The sequence below is a fragment of the Phoxinus phoxinus genome, assembly GCF_949152265.1.
Source record: "Phoxinus phoxinus genome assembly, chromosome: 5".
In the NCBI taxonomy this organism is placed as follows: domain Eukaryota; kingdom Metazoa; phylum Chordata; class Actinopteri; order Cypriniformes; family Leuciscidae; genus Phoxinus; species Phoxinus phoxinus.
In genome coordinates this window covers 16,867,790-16,883,460 of record NC_136880.1, presented here as the reverse complement: position 1 = coordinate 16,883,460, position 15,671 = coordinate 16,867,790, and the positions used below count along the sequence as shown (strand labels likewise).

At 37.7% G+C, this 15,671-nt stretch overlaps 1 protein-coding gene across 3 annotated transcripts in view; it reads right to left on the bottom strand.

Moving 5' to 3' along the window:
* Positions 1-355: 355 nt before the first annotated feature.
* The window catches only part of st6galnac3 (ST6 (alpha-N-acetyl-neuraminyl-2,3-beta-galactosyl-1,3)-N-acetylgalactosaminide alpha-2,6-sialyltransferase 3), a 110,471-nt gene continuing 95,155 nt past the window's right edge, over positions 356-15,671 (bottom strand). The window contains exons 4-5 of one of the 3 annotated variants that reach the window (XM_079613102.1): positions 7,071-7,178; positions 356-3,768 (exon numbers count right to left, since the gene is read on the bottom strand). In XM_079613102.1, the coding sequence (XP_079469228.1) occupies positions 3,579-3,768; positions 7,071-7,178 (298 nt within the window). In that variant the 3' untranslated portion in view covers positions 356-3,578. The remainder of the gene's footprint in view (positions 3,769-7,070; positions 7,179-15,671) is intronic. The other 2 variants (XM_079613100.1, XM_079613101.1) reach the window with 2 other exon arrangements.

Below are 15,671 nucleotides of genomic sequence, written 5' to 3'. Positions count from 1 at the left end.
TTGTCTCGTTTTCCATTGATAAATTGAACATTATACCGTTTGGGGTCGGTAAGATTTTTTTTATGTTTCTGAAAGAAGACTTGTTAGTGTAAAGAGTAATAGTGTGTAATATTGTGAATAACTAGGTATTTCAAATACCTGTTTTCTATTGTAATATATCTTAAAATGTAATTTTTTCCTGTGATTAAAGCTGAATTTTCAGCATCATTACTCCAGTCTTCAGTGTCACATGATCCTTCTGAATCATTCTCATATGATATTGCTGCTCAAGAAATATGTATTATTATCAATGTTGAAAACATTTTTGCTGCTTCATATTTTTGCGAAAACCATGCATGATTTTAAATTTTTTTTTGGATTCTTTGGTTTATTTAAAATAAGATTTTTGTTATAATGTAAAAGTCTTCACTGTCACCTTTGGTCGATTAAATGTCCTTGCTGAACAAAAGTATTAATTTCTTTAAAAAAAAAAAATCGTATTGACCCCCAAAATTTTAACGGTAGTGAAGATTAGCTTGATAAATAAAACTGCATAATACAACATGACTTTTCAGAAAATATAATAATAAAAATAATAAAATGATGCTAATAATTATTATTGTCCAAATGTAATAGAAAAATAATGTTTACATGAAATTTTAACGCCAACATTTTCTTACGACAAAATATTAACAATAAAATATTGGTATTTTTTAACAATTAGCCATTTTTTTCCCCCTTGCTTCAATTATAAATTTACACGACACCGTTTTCAACTAAAAAACTACAAACTTGTTATGCGTTTTGGCCGTTTACACGACAACATCGCTTTGGGGGCTTAAAATGTAAACTCTTCAAAGTTCAAAGTGCAAATTTTTGAAAATGATACCGTTATTTCTATATGTAAACTACAAAAATGCGAATTTGTGAAAACGGTGACATCATGCTCATGTGTATTTTATGTTTATATCTATAAGCAACATCGCCACCTACTGGCCTGACTTGAATAATGCAACGATTTTAGTCGTTTTTAGTCTGATCCGTTATAATTGTTTTGACAACGTTGTCGTCCGTGCGCGAAAAACGCAAAGAAAAAACACTTCAAGATGTCTATGAACAAACAATGGAGTAAGAACAATATGAAAATAAGAAATATATCTTACATTATTTATCTCTAGTAAATGTATTTTGTTCATGTTTTTTAAGGGGAAACAAGTCAAAAATACTGATAAGCAATGATTTTTGCAGTGCGTCCACATACTTCCGGTCATGTAGTGTATATCATGAGAACATCAAGTAATATCTGAGGCATGAACAGCAGAAGCTAAAGTCAGAAATACATTGAAGAGTGAAAGTGTCATTTGTAGACCAGCTCTTTTTTTTTTTTTGTTATACCACACGGTGAACAAAATCAATACAGTCGACAGATGATGATCCCGGGTCAGCACTCTGAGAAATTGAGCTGGCATCAATTGTTTTAATGAACAGGTTGGCCAGAGGCGCGAGTAGTTTCTCATCAACGTGTTCCAGTGTTCAGTGGCGCCTCCTGTGTATCAGTGCCATATATCTCATATAGTTCTCTCTTCACAGAGCTAGTGCACCCAGAACATCTTTCTCTCCAGGGAAAAACTGTGACGGTGCTTAGGCGATGTTGCAGTGCTGGTCAAACATGCACAGTTTGGTGCATAAGAACAAAGGCTGTCCGGGCTGAGCTGCCAGAAGATGTCAGGAAATCACAAGCCGATACGAAAACTTGTTAGGTACAGTACCGGCGACGATGAATGTTCTTGACGCATGCAAAAAAAAAAAAAAAAAGAGTGCATGCTGTGTTTGACGGGGAAAAAACACACAACGACAAGCTCAGGGGGAGTCCCAGAGCAGTAGGCGATCCCCATGGGCGCTGCATTGTCTGCTGGTTTACATGATGCTACGACACTTAGCTACAGTAGCTGATCAAATTAACCTGCTGATCTGACAACAGGGACAGTGTACCTTCATCTCTCGGGGAACACGGGATTCTGACGGGGGGTGGACAGGAGTGTCATTTTTAAATCAGCAAATAAGGCATAAAAATGAAGGATAGGTTGCCGAGTTGCGCAGAAATGCTACACTTCATACAGGCACAGTCTTGACGTCCACATTCACTCACTCGGAATCGCTCCTCGCGTCTTTTGTCGACGCGTCGTAAGCTTTCTTGTCATGGCACATAACAACAGAACATCGCTTTATATTCTACTGTCTCAGATCAACAACCTCCTGGAGTCTGCTCGCGTAGTCATCTGTACAAGTAAAAACAGGAGATAATAAGTTCTGAATGACCTATTAAGCGGTTTAAAGGAAGTTATGCGAGTCACTTTGGGAATTTTTAGGATCTGAGGGCTGAGGCTAATGGTTTTTATGTTTTTTATGGGTTTATGGGCAAAACATAAATGCCCTAAGATTGGTTTCAGTCCAGTACTTGTCTATGAGACGAAAATAAACTAGGGCTGGGAGATATATCAAATTTTCACAATATATTCATGATTTAATTAAAGTTTTCTAAAGACTGTGTCATACTCGAGTATGAAAGTGTTTATATAGACATGTTTTAATAGCATATTTGATTTAGACTTCAGACTAAAGTTCATAAGTTCAATTAACTTCTGTGAATCGGTCAATTCAAAATTCCGATTCTGCAGTGTGTTTGCTATTTGTTTTAGTTTTAGATATATGGTTGAATATCGTTCTTCTTCGGGTTTTCACTTTTCACAGATTTTTACTGCATTATACTTCTTGTATTAATCATTTGGCTGAACAATGGCTGTCTATAAAAAAAATATGTAGATAAATTGGTTCAGATTAACTATTAAAATTGTTAAATGCCATTTTTCCTTGGGTTTTAGAAAAAAAATGGTTTACACATATTTTTACTGTTACTTTGAGTTTAATTGGCTATAATCGCTGTTAAAATTGTTTGATATAACTGAAAAAATAATCATAAAATAAATCTCCCTTGAAAAGGGCTGTTCATACACATTTGGCCCTCGCATGTGACATGATATTCTAAAAACAATTTAACAATTTCAATTTAAAAGTCCCGTTTTTTTTTTATTCCACTACGTTTTTAAAGGCAAAATCATGATTTGAGTGGATGACCCCACATATATATCAGAGCACATATATGAATAGAAATGAATAGAGAATATCATCAAAAGGCTGAAAAATTATTTTCTAATTTTTATATATAATTTGGTATATCGGCCAGCCCTAATGTGAGGTGATTAAAGATAAAACAAGGACGTGATTTTCTACTGAGCCCATCTTTTCTGCAATAAGTGTATGTACTCTGAAAGAAATATATACTACTTGATTGTGAACAACATGAGAACATGCTAAATCCAGTATTTGATCACACCAGGATTAACGCCAGGTTCATTAGAGACCTCTCCTCGTGGTCACGATGGGACACTTCACTTGGACAGCTACCATTTGAAATCGCATTCGAATGATTCGTTTAGCCACTGCATGACGAGTTTCATGTGTGTTACTTTAAGATGGAGGGGGAAAGAGCCAACAAGGCCGTAGTGTCAAGGAATATTCTGGAAGAGTGGGAGTCTTGGTCATGACAGCTGCCATTCCGGACTGAAAAACTTAATGGGGTGCGTCTTTGCCCACTTGGCAAAAACAGCCTTCTCTGTGATGAAACGGTGCCCGCCGTAAGGAGCGCTCTCGTGCAAGAGGTATTCGGCACATTCGTCACGACTTCCTGCTTCATAGTAGTGGTACGGGACCTTCCGGTAGCCTTCTGATCTAAAGTAAAAAAAGAAAAGAATGGAAGAAGGTGTTATTTTGTTATTTCATGACAATTAAAGTGCCATTTTCACTATCCTATATTTTAAAAGGCCTTAAAGGGTAACTCTCGCATAATTAGAATGGAAACGCCACTTTTAAGATTTACCGTATTTTCGCGTATTATTTTCGCTATTTTAGCATCAAAACCGCTATTTTTAAAACACTAATGCGGCTCGACACAACATGAAACTTGAAGTATCACCAGGGGCTCTACACATGAACTCCAGCATTGACTACATTGTTTGTGTACACAAAGTTTACTAAAAAGAAAGGTTTTGTACGACTCACTTTATCAGTTAGTGTTTCCGGTGGCTGGAGTTTTGTCAGTCAAAAGTAGTCGATCTCCGAATGCAACGTAGCAGGGAGGAGAGTAAAGATGGAAAGCTCCTAAAGCTTAGTTCCATATAAATTCACGGATAATTAGTTGTTTTGTCGTTAGTGAAAATCAATGTTGACCTAGTATTTGAAAAAGGATCCTCATATAATAATGAAATGATTCAGTGATACAGATCGACTATTTTTGACTGACAAAATGCCGGCGGTCGGGAAGAACAACAGCTACAGTGAGTTGTTCAAAACCTTTCTTTTTAGTAAACTTTGTGTACACAAACAATGTAGTCAATGCTGGAGTTCATGAGTAGAGCCGCTGGTGACACTTCGAGCACAGTTTCATGTTGTGTCGAGCCTTCTTAGTGTTTTAAAAATAGTGATTTAGATGCTATCATAAAAGTGCCCCATTCGCTCCCATTCAAAAGGCATTTTGACCGAAAACGAAAATATGGTCAATCTTAAAAGTGCCGTTTCCATTCTAATTCCACAAAAGTTTGACTCGGGTAGATTAACAAAAATAGCCTAGGTTGCAATTTGGCGAGAGTTACCCTTTTAACAACTATTTTAGGTTACTCTTTATTTCAATGGTCCACTTTTCGACTAAGCGTGGTATAGCGACACGAATGTCCGTTACGATGGAGCTCTTGAATTAAAACAATAGATGCCTATGGAGTTTTTCACAACGGGCGCGATCAATCACAGCGCGACAAAGCACAACTTTTTTCTGGCCAGTGTGTCGATCTTTTCCCCCGTGGCCCTCGATTAAACAAGCCGTCCAATTAGATTTGAGCTTATCCGATCCGCTACTGTTGCAAAAAAGTGTTAGAGTGGTGGCGCTGTTTTTAAATTCTGTGTAAACACAGAAGAAAAGTATTCCAGCAGAGAGAAGAGAATGGATGTGGAGTTATTTTAATCATTAAAGCGGTTTTTATTCGCTTTAAAGCCGTTGGATAGAAAAACACTTTCACCAGCTTTATTCGCATGAGTTGTTTTACCGAACTTCAGATAATTCGATTGACAAGTGGATGGAAACTTAGCTAGTGTATTCTACTAACCCGAACCCTGACCCAAAAGCCTACTAATACTCTAATGAAAGTTAGTTGACAAGTTATTTAGTAGAATGTCTAAATTGAAAAAAAAAAAAGTGTAACCGTTTTTTATTTCAGCTTCACATGTCTCTAAGTGAAACTGAAGAAAAAAGAAAAAAAAAAGGACATTTTTCCCTGGAATGCACTTATGAATCATGCACAATAAAGTCTATGAAGCACGTAGCAGTTTTGATTTTGCAGAAGCTTTAACCCATTGCTACTTTTTTTATTCAAAGACTGAGTCCATAAGGAGAATTCCCGCTGAGAAATGGTAGCTCTGAATACTTTTTTTTTTTTTTTGCTCTCAAATAGATTCAATTTTTCTCTCCCAGTAGCACCCGTTGAATTTTAATTACAAGAGATCCAGCGAGGTCAATTGCAACAACAGCTCAGCACATTATGCTAAAATAGATACTTCCCAGCTGAACTGCCTTTCATCAAAATGACTTTGTTGTAGCCACTGTTTTCTCATTTGCCAGTCTTTACAGGTGACTGGGAGCTGCTGTGGAATTAAAATAGCTCATTGTTTTGAAAGGGAGAGCGGAATGAATAAATGGTTGGGAAAACAGACTATAATAGCTACTTTACAAACACTCTAATCACATTATTGCGCGCTTTGCTTATGTCTATCGGCAGTAGGGGGGTTGTGAGGTTGTTAAGGACACTATCATCAGAATGGAATCATAGTGAGAGATTCACGATAAAGGGGCTTATATGGTGCTAAAGAACTATTGAATGGCAATGTCAGGAGACATGCGAGGCTTCAGAAAACAGAACAAAAAATTATTGCGGTAGTAAATAAATAAATAGAGCTAAATAAATATGAATAAATAATGTGTTCAGACCTTGTTTTGCTGTTCAAGGTAATATAAAACATATTGCAACATTACAATGGTCTCAATGGGGTCCTGACATGAGAAATGCAATTTTTAAAATATAATAGGTCTTTGTACCATTAAAATAACGTGCATGTTTCAAAGTTTGAAATGTCCTCCGCAGTACAAAAAGCCTTTATATAACCAAGGTTCAAAAATGGCTTGTTTGTTTGTGAGATTTGTGGAAAGTTGCAAATAAACTTTGGTTCCACTTTATATTAAGTGTCTTTATGCACTAACAGTTAAATTAATCATTTGATACAATGCACTCATTGTGTCCATTCATTTTTACATTGCACTTATAGTTAAAAAATACCTGTACATGTATGTAATTACAGCTGTAATTCATACATCCATAATTACATTGCTGACCTTCCCTTACCCCTTAAAGCTACCCATACCACCAAACCTTCATAACATTTGATTAAACCACTGGAGTCACATGGATTACTTTAATAATGTCATTACAATCTTTCTGGGGTTTAAAAAAAGGTAGTCGCCTATGCTGTCAATGGAGGGATAGAAAGCTCTAGATTTCATTAAAAAGATCTTCATTTGTGTTCCGAAGATGAACGAAAGTCTTATTATGTTAGGAACAACATGAGGGTGAGTAGCTAATGAATGTTTAGTTTGGGGTGAACTAACTCTTTAAAGGAGCCAACCACTTAAAATAGATAATTTCACACAGGGTCAGAATAAGTGTTAAAATAAATCCTTTTTTTGTTGTTGTGAATATGTGATTGTTTTTTGTGTAACAACCTTTCTAAGTGAATCTATTGAACAGGCGAAATGACCCCTTTACAATTTCGAAGCAAAGATATTGGTGTGTATGCTTGTATTATGACAGGGGGTTTGTTCGAAACTCACAGAACTGCTCTTGTATCAGCTCTGCTGTCCTATTACACTGAAAACAGGCGAAACTGCTTTAAAGACCACTGTCAAGTGATAGATTGCATGTCAGTCTTACTTGCAGTATGTGTCATTGATCATGCCGTAGACTCGGATCTCCTTGCACATGTCCATGGCCAGAATGAGCGTGAACCAGCCGGTGCTCAGGTACGACCCCGACTGAATCCTGCAACATAAAATCATCACGTCAGCACTCAAATTACCCTATTTACCCATGGGTATTTCTTTATTTCAAAAGAAGGGGTTGATAAAACATCCATTGGAGAGATCTACATTCAAATATAGGTTCCCCAAACCTGTAATATCTCTTTCAAAAGGGGAAATGAAGCACCTGTGTGTAGAACATAATCTGGGTGTACCTTACTGATGAGATGAAATCCCCAAATCAGAGATGAGTTTGAAGTAAATAAAGTCCCATCACACTTTAAAAGCACACATGCTCCCATGCCTTATATAAAAGCTCCACAGCCTCAGTACCTCCATCACACAGTCCCGACGCTTCTATTCCCCGCAGCTTGAGCCTGTGAAACTCTCCCCTGCAGGGCTCAGGAAAGTGGTCAATCATCAAGACATATTAGAGCACGTGGCCATTTAGAGAAGCTATTGGCACCTGTGGAAAAATCCATTTCCCAGGCGCTTTGTAAAGAACACCGGTTTCATCAGAAAGAGCAGACCTGCTTTCAAAGTGCAGGCATTAATTCCCAGCCATCTACCTTCCTCTGCTCCGTGCACCATTACATTGCCATTCATAGAGTTTCTGAGACATTGTTCAGCTGAATATACTGTAACAACCCTTAATCACGGCTTCTCTGCGGAGAAACCTAAAGGGAAAGTTCAGCGAGAAATGAAAACCCAAATGCCTTTCTTTTTTTAAGTGGAACACTAAAGAAGAAAATGTGAAGAATGTTCATGCAGCTCTTTTCAACATCTTGAACATGACTGTCAAACTAAAAAGAAAAGGAAAACGGCAGACAAATAATGTCACACTCTCACACCACACGGACTCTTGTTTTTGGACTTGTTTGGACTCCGTTCTTCCTTAGTTACTGTAGTTTGTTGCCATGGACACTCATTAGTTTCATCTGTGCACCTATCAACCATCTCGGTATCCTCTCACTATTTAAAGGGTTAGTTCACCCTAAAATGAAAATAATGTCATTAATGACTCACCCTCATGTCGTTCCAAGCTCGTAAGACCTCCGTTCATCTTCGGAACACAGTTTAAGATATTTTAGATTTAGTCCGAGAGCTTTCTGTCCCTCCATTGAAAATGTATGAACGGTATACTGTCCATGTCCATAAAGGTAATAAAGACATCATCACAGTAGTCCATGTGACATCAGTGGGTTAGTTAGAAATTTTTGAAGCATCGAAAATGCACGACTCCGCAGTGACGCTGCTGACGTAAGACGCTGCTGACGTGTTATCTGGTGCGCCCGAGCTTCGTTTACAGTCTGAGGGAGACGCACGATGTAAACAAAACAATCTTCGCAAACATGTCTAAGGACTTCGACACAGAGGAAGACGTGCATTTTTTTGCCCATCCATATTTATTTGAACCCGAATACTACACGGACGAGATAACACGTCAGCAGCGTCTTACGTCAGCAGCGTCACTGCGGAATCGTGAACGCAGATTGACAACAGACCCGGAAGAGAATACAATGCTGAATAAAGTCGTAGTTTTTGTTATTTTTGGACAAAAATGTATTTTCGATTCTTCAAAAATTTCTAACTAACCCACTGATGTCACATGGACTACTGTGATGATGTTTTTATTACCTTTCTGGACATGGACAGTATACCGTTCATACATTTTCAATGGAGGGACAGAAAGCTCTCGGACTAAATCTAAAATATCTTAAACTGTGTTCCGAAGATGAACGGAGGTCTTACGGGCTTAGAACGACATGAGGGCGAGTCATTAATGACATTATTTTCATTTTAGGGTGAACTAACCCTTTAAGTTCAGTTCTGTTTGTGTGTCTTTGTCTGGTCTCGTCTATTCGTATAGTTGTGTTTGGATTTTACCTGTTACCTGTTGAAATTAAAGCCTGTTACCTTCTTCATCATATTCGTGTCATTCGTGTGTTTAGTCTTCCACACAGCATGTGACAGAAGACCAGACCTAAGAAAAGAGTTTTTTGTTTGATTTTTGAGTACGTGTTTTATGGTTTCCTTCTGCAATATGGACCACTTTGCAGCAGTCAGACGGCTATGCCTTGAGCAGAAGGACCGCTTCCTCGAGGAACATTTGGAGGAATTCCTCAGCCTCGTGCCAGCTACAACTTTCCCGGACAACTGCCCCTGCAGCTTCCTGCATTCCGGCCTCTACACCGCCACCAGAGAGCAGCTGCCCGGGGAAGGCCCTCGAGGGAGCTTCACCTGATACATAGAGTGGGTGCTGGTGTCCTGTGATTGTGGTTTCCTGTGACCAGCCCCACTAACTACCCAGTGCCCAGCCAACAACACCCCAGACTGTGGAGATCGGCAGCCCGAGCCCACCGCAGGCAACGAGTGCGCGACGTGCAAGCCAGCGCTAACAAGAGCGGCTGAGCTGAACATCGCAAGTGCTGTTATACACTGGCATTAGAGACGTTCAATGAGAACTAGAGCCTTAATATGCAATGCAGTGTTGCTGCAGTAATTTTAACTCTTTTCAGAGATTCTGAACTTGAAAATGAGTCCACCCAAAACAGCGTAAATTCTGTCATCATTTACTCGACCTCATGTCATTAGAAACCTGCACGAAACACAATGTTGGAACAACAAATAATTTCGATTTTTGGAGGACACAGCTAAATGTAAATATAAGCTCATCTGTGCTATAGAAAATAATTTCGAATTGTCTTTCATGCATTAGTAAATGCATCCAAAAATCATGTTTACGGTAATGCACTTACTAGAGTGCATGTAAGTCATATACTTACTACAGTATATGAGGCAGGACACTGGAATAAACCTTCAAATAACACTATTTGGAATATATAACCACAACATTATACGATGCCACAAGTGAGATAGAATAGCTTAGCAACTTGCGGAAATGGAGACGCACTGTCTGCTATTCTTTACCTAATTGATTTACCTAAACAGCTCATTTTTTATGGTGCGGTTCTGCTGACTAACACGGCTGAACAGTGCTTCCCTAAGATGTTTTAAACTATTTCTTCCCCTGGGATGAGTTTTTCATTTAGCCAGAATGGTAGAGTTTCCTAGCGCTCTTAGGCTGTGCCAATTTATCTTTGTGAGGAAACTAAGTACAGCCATTATTACCTGACACATTAAAGAAGACAGACAGTTCCTCCAAGCTAAGGTTGTGTTTACTTTCATTTCGGCAAGATCTATTAATAACCCCGAGGCTGTCACCAGTTGCTAGTAAATGATAGGCCTTTAGTAAGTGCACCAGCTCCTGTTCTTAAGTGGTTTTACCTGGTCAGCACAACTTCAATTCATCCACCAGCAGCTAATGGTGCCGTATCAGGTTTCAGTCAAGCCAATATAAAGAGAGTTTGTCACTTCTTTATACTCTTTACCTCGGTCATTGCCTTTAAAGTTGTCGCATTTATGTTATTTTGCTGCATCCACTCACAAAAATGATTTTTAAATAAATATTTATGGTAGGAAATTTACAAAATATCTTCATGGAACATTATCTTTACGTAATATCCTAATGATTTTTGGCATAAAAGAAAAATGTATAATTTTGACCCAAACAATGTATTGTTGGCTATTGCCACAAATATACACATGCTTGTGACTGGTTTTGTGGTCCAGGGTCACACACACACACACACACACACACACACACACACACACACACACACACACACACACACACACACACACACACACACACACACACATAATATATATATATATATATATATATATATATATATATATATATATATATATATATATATATATATATATTTATTAAACATATGTTGCCCCCTTGTTGATTTAATTGCTTCTACAGTTCTCATTTGTAAATTGCTTTGGACAAAAACGTCTGTTAAATGTGAATAATATTAATTAAATTATAGCACCAACACTGTAACAAAATATTTTCATGATTCATCACAAACTTTTCTTTTCTTTTGTCAAATCATTTTATATTCACTAAAGCTGTTCGGATAACATATTCTGAGTTTCTATTGATTAAACTAATAACTTTCTTTGTATTAACTCAAATCTTTAGTTCGAAATCTGCAATTGCAGTTATTTGCGGAATTATCAACTTTACGTGGGTTGTGCCTCGGCACGGCACAGCGCGGATGAACACAATGTTTTGAGGAGATTGTGCGGCTGTCAGTCGCCGCGCCGGTGTGGATACTGTCATTCACAATCACAGATTATACTTTTTGGAAGTATGACCAACATATGTAATAATTTTCACCGGAATATGTCATCTGAACAAGTAAGTAACATCCACTTTTGTTCTGACCAACTAAGGGGAAAAAAGCATTGCAGTAAATCGCGCTGATTAAATCTAACGATCGTTTATCACTTCAAACCGTGCAAATTATACTTTGTTGTCAAATTGTTAATGTTAACAACACCAGCATTGCATGACTACATGTATTGCAGTAGCCTACTCAGTAACTGAATGAATTAAGCGAACAAGAGCGCTACTGTTACATAATTGAACCGTTGACATTTCGTACCTGTCCAGCGGGGGAAAAAGCCGTCTCTGCGTCCGTTTTGAACCCCGTTTTGAGTTTTGAACCCCGCCACCTTTCAAAAGCCCTTCCGATATGTATCCTTATTTTCGCATGGGCCGGTTGCAGTCTCTTTTTTTCTGTAGCCACACTGAAGTCTTTTGTGTTTTACAACGGGTGAATCTCATCACTGGTGATTGTCATTTGAACCTTTCTGGATCCGCCATCAAATTGATAAGTTTAATTATATCAAGTGCTGTGAGAAAAGGCTTCAAATCTGCACCTCCAACATCCTCACACTCAATATAGCCGAGACTCTACTAGCCGAGACTCCTTCTCTATGTGTACAGATGTGACGTAATGACGCAAAGACATGCTTGAATTTCCCGCGGAAATCCACTAGTACCACTGGAATTAAAAACATTATTACAAGCTTACCGTTTTGAATCAAGCTACGGCAAGCAGAGAGTTTTGAACACTGGCTGGATATGTACTTGCTCAAAAATTTATTTTGGATCATTTTTAACCCAAAAAAGTTACGGACTGCAGCTTTAAGGCAATCAGTTTACTTGCTTTTTAAACCAGCAATCATATACAGTGAACTAAAATAAAAATAATTAAAGTAGCACATTTGTAATAAGGCTTAGTTCGACAAACCTATTAACATTAATTTGATCTAACTATACATTAACCTAATCGCATTGACTTAATCCAAACGTTCAAAAACATTGAATAATGTTAATCCAAATTCAAACATTGACCTACATTGACCTAATCCAACTAAAGTGTGTTGACCCAATGGAGCTGACTTAATCTGAATGAAATAAATTCAATTATGTGGAAGAACTTTCTTTAATCAAATTTAAGTAGGGTTAATTATCATTTATTTATTGATTGATTTGAGTTTAGACAGCCTACAGCAGAAAGTGGACTGGAAATGTGTTGAGAGAAAAAGGAAATTAGATCACGACTTCCTGAAAGCATGCAGGAATCAAACATTTATTTTCCAAAATAACCATTACAGCCATAGTTGCCATTTACAATAGTGGCAGGAGAGACTTTTCGCCTTGGCCAACTGAATACATCAACAACAAAAGCATCTCCAATTGCTTGGCGGGAGTCTCAGTTTGTTAGTGTGTGTTTTGAGAAGCAATCTTTGTCCAGTTTTATGTTTTTATGAGCGATCGTTACAGTTGTCATCCGTGACGGAAAGCGACAGTGTTCTCTCTGCACGACTCTTAGACACGCTCTCTGCTGTGTGTGTGCTTTAAAGTGAAATCAGATAGACATTCTGTGACGTGGAGATTCATTCAAACAAAAACTGGCACCACTTTACAATAAGGTTTCATTCGTTAACATTAGTTAACTACATTCGTTAACATGAACTAACAATGAACAATACTTTTATAGCATTAATCTTAGTTAATGTCAAGCTCATATGTTTTTAAAATCAAATCTGTCCACATTAGGACAAATATGGGCATTTTATTAACTAACATTAACAAAGGTTTACAATTGTTAGCTCATATTAACTAATGCATTAACATGTTAACAAATGGACCTTACTGTAAAGTGTTACCCAAAATATTGTATCAGGGCAAGTTAAAACCCTGAACTCCATAATTTGTTTTGCAAAAAGGTTATTTTTCAAGCAGTCGTGCTCAATAATTCATGCATTTATGCATTCGCTTATACAAAATGGATCAAATGTCAGGTTAGGCAATTGAATTGGTCAGCAAGAATGATTCCTGCCTCAAATCACTGTAATGAGAACATTATAATTACACAATATTGATGTTGAAATGTGTACTTTAATAATTGTATGTTGTTAATATATTGTTCACATTGCAGTTTTAGAAATAGCAAATACTTTACTACGGGCCTGATCTCTGATCAACACATTTAAATATTAAGCATAACTTCATTAATATTCATAGGTCAAGCCTTTTGTCATCTTGAGAGATTGCAATGGCACATATGTATCCGCTTGAGTAAATCCTGATGGATGTCTTGGCCCACTTTGCAAAAAAAACAGTTAAGTTAGCCATAAGGGATGCTTTCATGCAGGAGATGCATTCATCAAAACATCATGCTTCATGCAATGGCATATTCCTGGATGCTTTGAACGCTTAACAAATTCTCAAAGGAAATCTAGGCAGACATAAGTTTTGTTTGTGCATTCTGTAAACAGTGCTCCGTAAAGTTTCAAGAGCTAGAGCTCTTTGTGAGTCATAATAGCTCAGTCTCAGCAGAGAGTGAATGGCCTCAAAGGAAATAAGTGCACGGATAAGGTGAGCTCAAATAATACCGCAATTGACTAAGTTTCTGTGCATACATGACAAATCGAGAATTCCAAAACATCTGATGTGACGAGTTGATGCATTAACTAGTTTATCACCCTCAGTTTGTCTACTGTAGACTGCTTACGGAACAGATTTCATCTGCAGAAATATTCATTAGTCTATAACAAGCTAAAGCCTTGCTCTGATCTCTATCAGCTCAGAGAAACAGCGTTGCGTGATCTTTCATGGTTGGAAATAGATCTAATGGTCTTTAACATCAGTTGCAACTCATCTTGTGCATTTAAAGCAGGGAGAAAAATGTCTGGATTTGATTTACTGTGAAGTTAAGCAGATTCGTTTCATAAACTTGTGCGGATTTTCGCATCAAGGCGTACTAAGATCATCTACCGTTCAAATTGCGCAAATTGAAATTGCGAATTGAAAATACGCTCAATGTAAACACGTCAGTTTCGCAAAAAACTCCCATTTATCGCAAAAAAGTTTTTGCGCTCGCATGGGGTTGTTTTTCAGGCAATTCGAAAAAGGAATATTTTGGAATAAAACAATGGAAACAGTTTTTGCGCATTTACAGTCACCTGACTTAGATGGCGCGCCGTGTTCGGACAGAATACGAGGCAGAGTTGTTTATTAAATTCATAAAAGACAAAAGAATTCTAAACCTCAAAGAAATGCCACAATCAAGAGCTTGAAGCAGAAATGAGGGAGAAACTTGGATAACATGTCTCCTTCCGTTAATAATAATAATAATAATAATGTCTAGTGCGGTGGCTGTGATATATAAACCTACCAACGTCCGTTGCCATGGTTTTTTAAATGACTTATCGCGAGAGGAAAAAATTACGTTTTAGTCGAATAACATCGGTTAATGGAAACGCCGTCATTTCGCAATAGTTTTGTATCGATATTTAGAAGAAGAAAAAAATCGCAAAAGTTTTGCGCAAATCTGTAATGGAAACGCAGCTATTACGATGCTTATTATTCTTTTTAAAAAATAAAAATATCTTCATTTACAGATAGAGATTAATATTGTAAATAGATTAAAATAGATTAAAGATTGATATTATAAACTCATATCATGTATTTGATGCATTTATATCTAACTCAGTATATCTTGTTGCAATTTAAAGAAACATCTGGCAAATTAAATCATTATATCTAATGCCTAGTTCACACTACAGGATTTTAAGCCCGATTTAAGCCCGATTTGCAAATCGTTGAGCTCGCCGACAGGTCGGGTTGTTATCGCGTGCAAATCGCGGGGGATTAGCGGCCGATGAACGCTCGCCAATCTGTTAGTATGAAAGAGCCAACAACGCATCAAAGACGCTCGCAGACGCCTCGCGGACGCGTCGCCGAGCCCAGAAAAATATCTAGCATGCTAGATATCTGGAGCTGTCGCACGACTCAAACACATGTGATGCCATGAGCTACAGCCAATCAGAGCAAGGCATGGGTTGAGGTCACTAGGAAAATACCGTTTATATACTGTCTATGGGAATTATTATTATTTTTTCCAGAGCTAATCATCGCGCAAACAGTTTGCAGCACTAATTTCTGTCTGACGTCCATATTCAAACAAAGACTCGCGTGTGTTGTGTACTTGTGTTCTTCTTCGCTGGGTAGTGGCGCGCGTGCTGTATTGCGTAATTTCCGGTTCGTTTTATCGCGTGATTTCTTCGTGATAAAACGTGG